We start from the raw sequence: 12049 nt of genomic DNA on the forward strand, positions 1-12049 counted from the left end.
AAATAAATAAATAATTTTAAGTCTTTAGGAGTATAGATGATGAAATTAGTATTTAACCAATTTAAAATATGAAATTCATGATAATTATAAAGAGAAGACAAATTTTATAAGGGGCCCCTCTAACGTGAAATCCTAACTCCACCACTATTCCATACTTATAGGAAAGAAAAAAGAAAGAAAATTGAGCACGATTCTTTGAAGCTATGATTCATCAACAAGTGAACGTACTGTACGTACCGTACACAAGAAGAAGGGTCCAATGTGGTGTGAACATGCAGACACGTTCATCATGAGATATCATTTTTGGGGTGTAACCGTTTATGTTGTTGGTCTACATTCTACAACTACACAGGCAACTAAAAGTTAGTTCAAACGGGATTTTATGAAATCGGAGAAAAGAGACGCAATTAAGATGTGAACTTATTGCTGTCAATTTAGGAATGTGTTCCCTTCTGTAGACTTTACAGGAAATTTCTGCCAAATATCTTGATTTTTCTTTGCTTCTACACGCTTCACCTCTCAAAACCGGGATACTGCCTTTCCTTCCCAAACAGTTATTAGATTACAGAGAGCAAACTCAGAACGAGAATAAAGGGCATTCAATTAAAAACTGAAGAAAGCCAAGACCGAAAATATCCGCGTAGTATTTATATGTGCATGTGTCCTTTTCTTAATTATAAATTTAAAATACAAGAAACAAAGACAAAAGAAAATGAAAGGAGTAGCGTAGTAAATTTATATAATAAATAAAATGTAATTCTGCAAATTTGTATGATTGTGTTTGTACACAACAACATGACATAAAAACACGTCGTGAGCCGGAATATAATTGTTTGTTGGGGTTGCAACTCAGAGATTCAGAGGACAGAGCCTTCGTCTATGGTCGTCAATCTGAGTCTGAAAGATCGAACGGCCATCTTGGCCCTTTTGGATGTGTATCTCTGCAATTTCTTAACCGACTTAGATCTCGAAATCTGCTGCTTCTGGCTCATCTGCCCTTTGTAGGCCGAGTCTCCGATGGTAATTTCATTGAAGTCATCTCTGTCCATGTCGGAGTTTGCATAATTAATCAGAACGGGAGAAACGCGGGCCTTCTTGTAATTACGGCGAGGATGAAGGTCCTTTTTCTTCTCCTTGGTCTTGTAACTAGAAGAAGAGGAAGAGGCATCTTGGAAGGCGAGGCTGGCTCTCACAGCCAAGGCCGCCATATCGGTGGCGCTGAGGCGGTGTTCGAGCTTCGATCTCGGGAGTATGAAGTAGATCTGATCGGCCTCAAGTTCATCTTCCGAATCCAAAACCGGGATGTAGTTGTCGTAATACAAACGGTCTGAATTGCATAAAAACGACGACGACGACGAAGACGAAGAGGATGCCGTTTGGCCAGCCTCGAGGACTTGGGAGACAATCACGGGAACTGGGTATTCGCGGAGACTTCCATTGATGGAGATAACTTTGGCGGTTGGCGAATTGAGCAGAAGCTCTTCATTATGACTACTCCTGATCACAGACGACACGCATCCACCCATTATTTTCCAGTAATATTACTCTGAGAAGCAATCAAGCAGATAGCTAGGGCTGATGAGTGAGGAGATGAAGAAGGTTTTGTTTGTTTGAGAGAGAGAGGAGAGAGAGGGGTTTGAAATTTGAAGGGAGAGAGGGGTGTGTGGGTTATATATTAATAAGGGAAAGGAAAAGGGAAAGTAACAGAAAAAGGAAGGAAATTGTATGGGCAGTGCTGAAAGGGAATGGGAATGCGTAAGCGAGGTCGTCAGGAGACTCAATAGCAGGCAATAACGACAACTTTTCCAATAGAAAGGGCAGGCAGGCTTGACTCTCTTCTCCCCTTGCTCCTAAGCGATGACGTCTAAACGCGTAGTAAAACTTGTGCTGCGCGCTCTATATCTGCTTGCCATGCAAGAAAAATATATATATATATATAAAACAAATGAAACGCGATAAAAAGAAAAAAGCCCAACAAGTAGTCCCAGGGAACCAAGAGACAACCCGATACACAACAAGGGAACAAATCCCAGCTCAAACTCAAAAAGAGCTGACACCTCCTCTCCTACAAACAGAAACTAGTTGACCATTGACCAACAACACTAGTTGACCCAAAAATCTACAAACAGAGATCAACAGAAAATTAACATCTACACAGGGATTGGACTCAGAACCTTCTTTTTCAACAAAATAAAAGTAAGAGTTAGGTTTGAACAGTTGCCTAAAAGTAACATCCGAGTCACATTATCCTCTAAATTTGTTTTGTGAATTATATTTTGTTCACACCATCCGACTCACATTAGCCTAAGGTAAAAATAACATCCACTGTCACTTTAGTCCATTTCAGTTTTTTTGTTAATTTTAACCCACATTGATGTACCTTTTAGGTGCAAATGCGTCTTCTAGGTGGTATTTGTTGGCTTTACAAGGCATTTCAAATATGTTTGAGTTGAAATTAGTGTCCACATTGGAAAACTAGAGTTCCTTCAATCATTGATTGAAATCAAAGGGGTACAATTACATCATTCGTTGCAATTACCATAATTTTCCCTTTGTCATTACGAATGACAACACCAACATCAACCAGATTCCGAATGAAAATCCCCATCAATATTAAGCTTAAAACTCCCTGAATCAGTATTAGCCAGCATCCCAACACAATTTGAAGAATGACCTATCAATTTAATCCACATAGAAAGGTCATTTTGACTTTCTTTTTGGATCTAATCACAATTACCTTACTTTTTCTTTTCTTTTTTTCGTGTTTAAGTGCATATTTTTTTTGCCCTTTCCCTTTTTGGATCTAATCACAATAACATAATATATATTTGCAAAAACTGAGAATTATGATTTATACTTTTTTTTTTTATAATCCAAAAGAGAATTATGATATGATTTATACATTCGTATAAGTCAGTAATAGTGTAGAGAAAGCAATTTAATATTTTTAGATATTTTTACGTTAGAAAACCTTAATACATGTCGACAATATACACAATGATGAGATATGTGCACGTTTCAAATCTTAGTTGACTAGGACCAATCACGGTAAATCTTAATTATTTGACCAATAACATCTTCTGAATATTAAATTATTTTGAACTCTCTCTCTCTCTCTCTCTCTCTCTCTCTCTCTCATATTAAGACCTTGGTTTTTTCTTTCGAAGTTTTGTTTCATTGCATCCCTTCACAATTCATCGATCATTAATATTGTAATTGTATTTTCAACCAAATAATCATCAATGCAATTAAATCATCGTTAGTCTATAATATGCGGAATCTCATTAGTCAATTGTCTTATATATATATATATATTTATTTTTTTCCTTTTTCCAAATTATATGTATAACAGATCTCCATGTCTTGAATCACTGGACTTCATGTCCGCATTCGGTGGTTCGTGTCCCTAGCCTGTCCCGGCATTTCTTTAGCGTTTAAAATGGAATATTTTTCACTAATCAAATCAGCAATTAGGGCTGTACCGGATTCAAGTTCGGTAGCAGCAGACTGCCAGATCGACTGATTTGGCCTATGGAAAGGAATGGTTCTTACTCTGTGCACTCTGGTTATCATTGGCTTCACAATACTGAATGTAGACGAAGAAATCCACGCCCATCCTCTTCAATGGCGATTGATCCAAGGCTTTGGAAGCAGATTTGGAAAGCGGATGTCCCCCCAAAAATTCGAAACTTCCTGTGGCGAGCTCTCAGAAATTGCCTTGCTACATCGGCAAACTTGCACAAAAAGAAAATCGCTAGATCGCCCGTGTGTCCGCTCTGTAATGATCACCCGGAAACGGCTGAACACATCCTTCTCCTCTGTCCTTGGGTGGAGCCTGTCTGGTTCGGATGCTCCCTCAACCTTCGTATAAATCGTCAGGCGGTGACATCTTTCGGCCAATGGTTAGGGAATGTTATTGAGAAAGGGAAGACCCCACAGGAGCGATCAAGATGCCTAACTGTTATCGCGTACTTCTGCTGGCAGATCTGGAAGGATAGGCGCAAAGCAGTGTTGGAACACATCTCCCCTTCACCAGCCAGAACTACCCACGCTGCCTCTATTGCCATCAATGAATTCCTTGGCTCCCTTGATCATGGCAGACATCAAACTGAGCATCCTACCCTTTCTAATGACAACCAACAACAACTTTGGAACCCCCTGCCTCTCCCTTTGTCAAAGTCAACGTGGATGCATCATGGAATCCAAACTCAAAGAGGGTTGGCATTGATATCCTAATTAGGAACACTCATGGAGACTTTATCAAGGGTTCATCCATCCCATCTGTGGCAAACTCTGCTATTGAGGCTGAGGCACAGGCTTGTCTTGAAGGCTGTAAGCTCGCTGCTGAGATGGGTTATCGTCATGTAACTTTTGAATCTGATTGCAAGGAAGTAATCTCTCCTTTGAAGGGCCCCTTATCCAATGGAAGGTGGGAAATCTATCCTATCCTAAATACTGTTCGAGATGTTTTGAACTGCTTCCAGACCTACGTTTGGACGTGGATTCCTAGAACCGCCAACCAAGCGGCAGATCATTTGGCAATGCTTGCCATTTCAAGGATGAGCCCGGAAGTATGGGTCAACCGACCCCCATCCTCTCTAATGCATATCCTGAACAAAGATGGTTTACCATGCCCCCCAAGGAGTGCTTAATGTTTGCGGATGTGTGGGCTTCTCGACGTATCCGGTTGTCTTATGACTACGTCTTTTTATTAGTCCTCCTTCCATGCAACTGTGATGTTTTATTTCTTGTTGTTCGTTGTGCCTAGCTGCTTTTTAGGTTGTGTACTTCTCTTGGCTGTTTGCCTTTTTATGAAAATTCCATATTTCAGACAAAAAAAAAAAAAAAATCCAATTCAACTCAATTTTGACAATATTCGCACACTGAATTGGATTTTAACCCAAAAAAAAAAAAAGAGAGAGTTTAGGAACGGACAAGATTAGTTTAGTTGGCAAATTAAGGATTAGAAATCCAACTTAGCCCCATTAAGAGAGAGGTAGAAGAAGGCTATATTGTTGAGTTTCTAATGGTTGCTGTAGGTCAGTATATTACTAGTATATATGTATTTGGAGCTGTTTTGTACGTACTTAAGAGAAGCACCGCTGGCAGGGAGGCTCATGATGCAAACAAGGTTATGATTGCTTTTGATGAATAATCTCAATTATATTATCAGAAAAAGGCCAAGTCCAAATAGCACTAATGGACTAATGACTAAGCCTATTTGCCCCTCGCAGGCCTCTCTCTCTCTCTCTCTGACCGACCCAAAGAAAAAGTGAAGGGAGTCATCACTACATAAATACATAGATATGTAGGTTACCGAAAGGTCACAGAAAGCGGTGGACCGCGGACCTATCTCATGCCAAATGCAGGTAGACAACATCACAGACTGCCTTCTTCCTCCCAATCAAATCAATATGAGCGTGATTTCTCTCACATACAGTCGGATAAAGTATTTTTTAATGAGCTAGATTCCGTTATCTACTTGAATTTTATTCATGTTCATATGGAGAGGAGAGCATGAGATGGTATTTGGGTGCAGATAATGAATGAAAGTTTATATGGTAAAGTAAAGAAAGCCCCATTATCCACAGTTGGACGCACCCAACTAGGCACTAGCTAACACTGCCAAATATATCATTAATCAACCACTCACTGCCAATATCTCTCTTTGACTCAGTGGAACAAATGAAGAAACATCCAGCATTGGAGTGAGTAACAATCCTTCCTTACACACAACACATTAACACATCACACATCGTTGGTTCTCGTAAGACTCCCTCGTAAAACAACAAGAGGATAAAAGTGGGTCCCGTTTCCTTCCAAAATTATAGAAAGGAAAGCGACGTGTCTACCCAACAACACTAGTCATGTAACGTGGCAGCCATTTGGCACCCACAGTCCTGACTCACTCTATCTCGTAATAAGTTACGTAACAGGGAAGAACACAGACAGAGGCTCAGAGCAAACCAACCTCATCCCAATCCCAATCCCAATCCCAATCCCAATCTCCTTCTCATTTTTTATTATTTATTACATTTTGATTTGAGCTATAGATAGTTTTTTTATATATATTTTTAATAAATTATTTGTATATATTTGAAATTGTATATCTGTTTCTGTTTCTGTTTCTTATTGTTTTTCTACAACAAAAAATCGAACAAATACTTAATTAATTGATTAAAATTTATTGATAAGAGATGAAAAGGCCCAGCCCCACCCATCCCATTAATAAATAAACGAATGGATGAGAGAGGATGGAAGGCACAACACAACACACCACCACACAACCACCAGCAGCCTTCTTTCACTTTCAGATTCTTCACGGCTCTCATTCATCCACTTGTTTCTGTCTGCTCACTTGTTATATTATTATTCTATATTCATATTCATTTTATGATTTTTTTTATATTCAATCACAGAGAGAGAGAGAGAGAGAGAGAGAGAGAGAGAGAGAGAGAGAGAGAGAGACTGGGAGAATCTTCATCTGGACAAGACCCACAAAATTACCAATGCTTGCCCTTGTCTTTGTGTGTGGGGTTTACGTGTCTACCAAGCTTTTCTTTTCTTCTTCTTTTTTTTCTTTTCGCTGATAGCAACCTCCATTTCATAGAGACTCCAAATGTCCAAACTCCATCATTTTCAATTTGTCATCGATTGCAATTATTTATTATTAATTTCAACCATAAAACACAATTGATGAATATTAATTTTCTTTTAAGAATCTTTTTTTGTCTACTTAGATCCTCTCCCTCCCTGTGTCTCTCATCCAACATCCATAAGCCAACTGCGTAGCCCCAAAGCTACCTACCTTGTCTTCACTCATTTACGTGAAGTGTCCAAGTACCATTCCCTCCCTATTAGTATTAATTAAACCCTAATTTCAAAATCACTAATTAGCTCAGTCAACCCCATCTATCTTGTGTTGAGGACTGGGGAAGAGACGAGGCATCTTAATCAATTAACACAACATCATTCATTTATGTATTAATTTCTAAACACAATGCTCAGCATCTCATCATCTCATCAAACCCATCTCACCAAGACAGCTTCATTTAGCATCCCCGTTACATGTTACATGTAAGTTCTTCTCTTAAAATAAAATTGTTACTAAACTTGGCCCCAAATCATCCCCACCATATTCTTTAACCATTAGACTTTTCACAATTAATGTAATATGAAATTAAATATCTCAACCAACATTTTCTTGCTAAAGACAAGAAGAGATATTTAGTTGTATTATCCATTTTTAGCACTAATGACATAAAAAAACCTTATACCATTTAATTTCTATAAATAAATCTAAAAAAAATACAACTAACCTTATTGAATTGAATTTTAATTATTAAATTACTTTAATACCCTATCGAGTATTTTAAATTTTTTATGAGATTTTAAGGTTAAGCTTGTTTTTCAAAATTGATGACAGTTTTATAATTTATAGAAAATTCAAAGTCTTTTTGTTATGTTATAAATGAACTTTGAATGTGTTTCTAAAATCTATTTTACATAAAATTCTTTTATAATTTGAGCTCCTATATTAAGTATAATAATAAATCTCCAAAAAAAAAAAAGAGAGCGAAATATCTAGCAGTGGATAGTTGCCTCATATCAATCACTAGTGCATGCAGGACATAGCCTAAATTGGTAAACTATGCATCTGACACCGCCACTCCCTCCCACTAATAACTAATAACTTAATTCTAAAACATTCAATTAACATAATATTGGAGCCTCCCTCTCCCGACTTTTATCTTGTCCTCACTGTAATATTAGTCCAAACAAATCAAATCGCTACTCTGTCCGAAAGTATGGCTCCAAATGCATCTGCAACTTCCCACACACAAACAAGCCAGCCACAGAGCATACGGAATAAACCAGAACTTGCAATTTACAAGCCTACCAACACAATCAAACATTCTCTCTTTTAACATGTATATAAGAAACACCATTTATATGCACAAAATATGTTCTCTACATAGTCATATGTACATATAAAACCACTCAAACTTGATCACTGTTATATTTTCTAACAACCAGAAAGAAACACAAGCCATGTGCCATATTGCTGTACAAAAACCAGAGGGGGAGCTAGCTAGCTAGCTAGTATATATATCCTAGAGTTTCTGATTCATTTACAAAACAGAATCCCAGACAGAGAGAGTGATGGATTAAGGGACCATCCATGATGCTTTCCGAACATATCATTCCGTAGCTTTCAAACATTTACATATGTACTTCTTCATCCTTACTTTGTTCCTTCTATTTGAGCCACTAACATATTAAAAGCTAATTTATGTCGATGATTTACTATATGAACATATATATGTATGTATCTATATGTTTATGTACTTTTAACTTAGTGGGAATGGGAAACTGATCAAAAGGGTGCGCGGTGAGGTATACCCTTACGTCTTCTGGCATTGTTGTGGTTGTAAATGGGAGGTGTGGACGGAGACATATTGGTAGTGCCTTCCTCATCACCAGAACTTGAGCTAGTACCCTCTCCATGAGTCCTGCCCTCGTATTTCATTGCATTGCCATCCATCAGACGGCTGAACATGTGCACCGTCCTTGCTATCTTCTTTGGAGTTGTTGATTCATCCGATTCTGACCCGCCATAGAAACCGTCCCTGTAGTGCTTCGCCCTCAGCACTGTAAATGTGAGCTCACCGTCACCGCGCTTTATTCCTTTAAGCTACAATTCACAAACCAAATCAATACAATGTCAGTGAGGGGTGTGTATATATAATACATTGGAGACGAGAAAACAGGGCAGAAAAACAGGGGATTCAAACTCGCCCCCATTCCCAGATAACAAAAACTTGTAATTTCTAACCCCCCAAATCAACCAACAAACAAGAAAGCAAATAACGCGAAACTCGAACAATAAAAAGTAAAGGCAATTTCTTGAATAAAAACAAATGTCACATTAATTACAGACGATGAATTACCTTGCAACCCAAGGAGCAGAACCTAAAGGAGTCGGGGAGGCTTCTGCAGCAAATCTCACAAGTGTTGGTGACCCCTTTTCCAGGCCTTGGCTGCGGCCTCTCATTCAAAAACACAACCTTTGCGCTGTTGATGACGTACGTCTGCACGTGCGATATATCCAAGAACTTCTGAATCTCATTCACTCTCACCACATCATGGTATGAGGACCGCCTTATCTACAATCAAGAACAAGAACCCACACCACGCAATAAATCTTTTGATACATTCTAAACATAATCCACCAACAAAAAAGATAAGAAATTGGTTTACAATCTGCAGCTAGCTCATGTTAAATTGGTGAAAATCAATCAAAGGAAACCAACCTGAACAACGCGGTGATCCTTGTGATGAATTAAACAGTAAGGGCACATAGCATCTTCCATGCAATCCAAGCAGAACATGTTGCATTCGCTCTTATTGGCCCTCCCGTGAATTTCACATTGCCTGAAGTAGTTTGCAGTCAGCATTGGCTTTAACCACGGCGGGCTCATCGCGTCCAGTTCGTTCCCAAATCGCCCTATTGGTATTGAACTCACCTGATTACATTTACAATCAAACCCAAATACGAATGAATTAATAATCTAACTGAAGCAGAGCAAATTAAGCAATGCCATGCGAGTGTGTGTAAGTAAAGATAACATGATACATACCATGGCTCTGTCTCTGTTCTGCTCTTCTTCTTCTTCTTCTTGTTGATTATGACGAAGCAGAGGCTCCTGCAGCCTATCCAGCCTCTACCAAAACAAATCAAACCCTTTCCAAGATGGAGATTGAAATCTGAAAACACAGATTCAAGAAAGCCAAAACAAAAACAAAATTGAAATAATTACACATTAATTACAGAAAGACCAAGATACGAATATGTGGAGAAGATGAAGATAATAGCAGACCTTCAAGAACTTGAACAAGGAAAGTAGCAAGTAGTGGAATCGGCAGTAAGCCAAAGGGGTGGGAAAGTTGAGGTGTTCAACAACTAGGGTAAAAAGAGGACACTGCTGCTCCAGCACACAAACAAAGACTATATATATATATATATATATATATATATATATATTGTATATATAAATAGGGTATTATTTGTATTGGCCTAATAAAAAAAGATGGAAAACACTGGAGAATGGGAAACACAGCAGCAGATGCCTATGATAATTGTTAAGAGATTTATAAGGCGGTCACTAAAAAAAAGCTGCATATCTCCAAATATTTTACTAATTAATTTTTAAAAAGGCAAAAGGATAAAAAAGGAAAGTTATAACTTAAAAGGAGGAGCACGACACGAGAAAAGGAAACGTGCCCCCATTTGGTAACAGACGAATTTATCGACTACTCGAATGCAACATTCACATGATATTCCTCTTTTATTACCCGTCCGATCTCAGCGTCTATATGCTCCACCGTTGGATGTGGGCAAATGGGGCCTCTTTCATAATGCATGGATGTTAATTTCAACGCCGCCAAGAGTCCAAGGAAGCTTGTAGCATCGTGCACCGGCCGGGTACAGAGTCCAAACCTTGCTAGTCAAACCAAACCATCAGCCCAAATTAAAGCCTCAAATTTCAATTAGGGCTTCTTATTTTCTTTTTCTTAACATAATTGAATTGAACGGCTGCACCCAGAGTCATACATACAAACGACTAAATGCGATTGTTGATAGATAATCTTGAATATTAATTATTTTCGAAATCAAATCAGAAGAATATTCTGTACATAATAGTTAAACAGATATGGTAATCTATAAATTTATTACTCCAAATATTATTTCTTTTTTAATCTATAAATAGAGAGATTCCAAATAAATAGAAGTACACCACAAGGTGTATCTCCTCTAATAGTAGCATAAGGCCAAAGAAATTTCGACATGAAATATGCAAGCTTGAACAAATCATACATGGACCGCAATGCCAATACAATCACAACTTTAAAACTCTCACAAATAAAAATAGAAGTACAGACTCAACTACAAACAAAACACCAAACTCACAAAAACATTTAATATAATTATTACAACCCAAATTGCAAAATCAACCGAGATAACAGAAAGTAGAATCGCCAACATCGCCACCATGAAAACATAAATACCACCGTTGAAAAACAGGTTGAGACAAACCCATGAACATGTTCATCAGCCTTAAATTGTGCATACTCATACTTTGGGATTGATATTTGTGATCTTATATAGGTGGTAAAATTGAGAAATGTTCCAATTATATTAGAGAATTTGTCTGATTTTTAGCAGAAATCATTAATTATTTGGTTCGAAAACAAAGGTCAAGGGAGTTTGTCAGTGGGCCCGACATATGCCAGATGTCGGATAAACACAGAGTTCATCACAGATTAAAAGAGAGAATTGGAGCATGTCCTGTCAAATTGTCATTTTGCAAAATATTTGAGACTTGAACAACGAATTACAAATACTTCAATACAATCCTATGTGTAAGAGAAAAAGTATTAAATTTAGATATTTAATTCCTAAACAATACAGTAGTTAAATTTATCATTATCATTTTTTTATTAAAATTCATCTTTTCTTAATTTGGGCTCTTTCAATTTTTTTTTGTTATTTTTCCTTATGTGGAGGTGGGCATCCACTTTGCCACATCACCCACTAAGATTGGTGGGTAAATAGCCCATATGTATGCAGTTATTTAAACACCTTTGCCACGTCATTAGTTTTGACAAACTTTTATATGGAATTGACGGCAGGAGGCAATGTGGGTCACTTCGATAAGGTGAGAGATTAGGCTTACTCTTTTCTTTTTCTGTTGAAAAAATTGGAGATATTTGGGGGTTAAAGAAGCTGAAAATGGTGAAAGGTATGCTTCTTGGGAAAGATCATTGATTGGGGTTGATAACAAGGGCATTGCAATACAAAAAATCAAGAAGATGATCAAGAAAGGAAAAAAACTGTAAAGTTAAACATTTATCTATTGCAATCTATAATATAAAGAGTAAAAGTTTATTCCATTGTCTACGAAATAGGATGAAATACAATCAAATTCTTGCAGATTTGTTGATGATGACTAATTGAATCACATCGTGAACACTTACGAGTTGACAG

The 12049-nt window shown here is 37.7% G+C and overlaps 2 protein-coding genes across 2 annotated transcripts; both read right to left on the minus strand.

Annotated features, from left to right (window-relative positions):
* Positions 624-1850, minus strand: LOC18777909. The gene has a single exon (XM_007210949.2). It carries the CDS (start codon positions 1524-1526, stop codon positions 858-860), a length of 669 nt encoding a protein of 222 aa, XP_007211011.1. The 5' UTR covers positions 1527-1850; the 3' UTR covers positions 624-857.
* Positions 7923-10148, minus strand: LOC18775914. Its single transcript, XM_007209451.2, has 5 exons — positions 9882-10148; positions 9642-9768; positions 9315-9527; positions 8952-9167; positions 7923-8695 (listed from the first exon to the last, which is right to left on the minus strand). Exons 2-5 carry the CDS (start codon positions 9642-9644, stop codon positions 8378-8380), a joined length of 750 nt encoding a protein of 249 aa, XP_007209513.1. The 5' UTR covers positions 9645-9768; positions 9882-10148; the 3' UTR covers positions 7923-8377.

The sequence above is a fragment of the Prunus persica genome, chromosome G5 (genome assembly GCF_000346465.2).
Source record: "Prunus persica cultivar Lovell chromosome G5, Prunus_persica_NCBIv2, whole genome shotgun sequence".
Taxonomy (NCBI): Eukaryota; Viridiplantae; Streptophyta; class Magnoliopsida; order Rosales; family Rosaceae; genus Prunus; species Prunus persica.

Bases quoted from the DNA above. Each gene is read 5' to 3' on its own strand.
- LOC18777909 (XM_007210949.2), bottom strand. From the start codon at position 1,526: ATGGGTGGATGCGTGTCGTCTGTGATCAGGAGTAGTCATAATGAAGAG.
- LOC18775914 (XM_007209451.2), bottom strand. The intron at 9,168-9,314 runs GTTGGTTTCCTT...TCTTGATTGTAG, and splicing joins AGGATCACCGCGTTGTTCAG to ATAAGGCGGTCCTCATACCA. The intron at 8,696-8,951 runs GTAATTCATCGT...TGTGAATTGTAG, and splicing joins TCTGCTCCTTGGGTTGCAAG to CTTAAAGGAATAAAGCGCGG.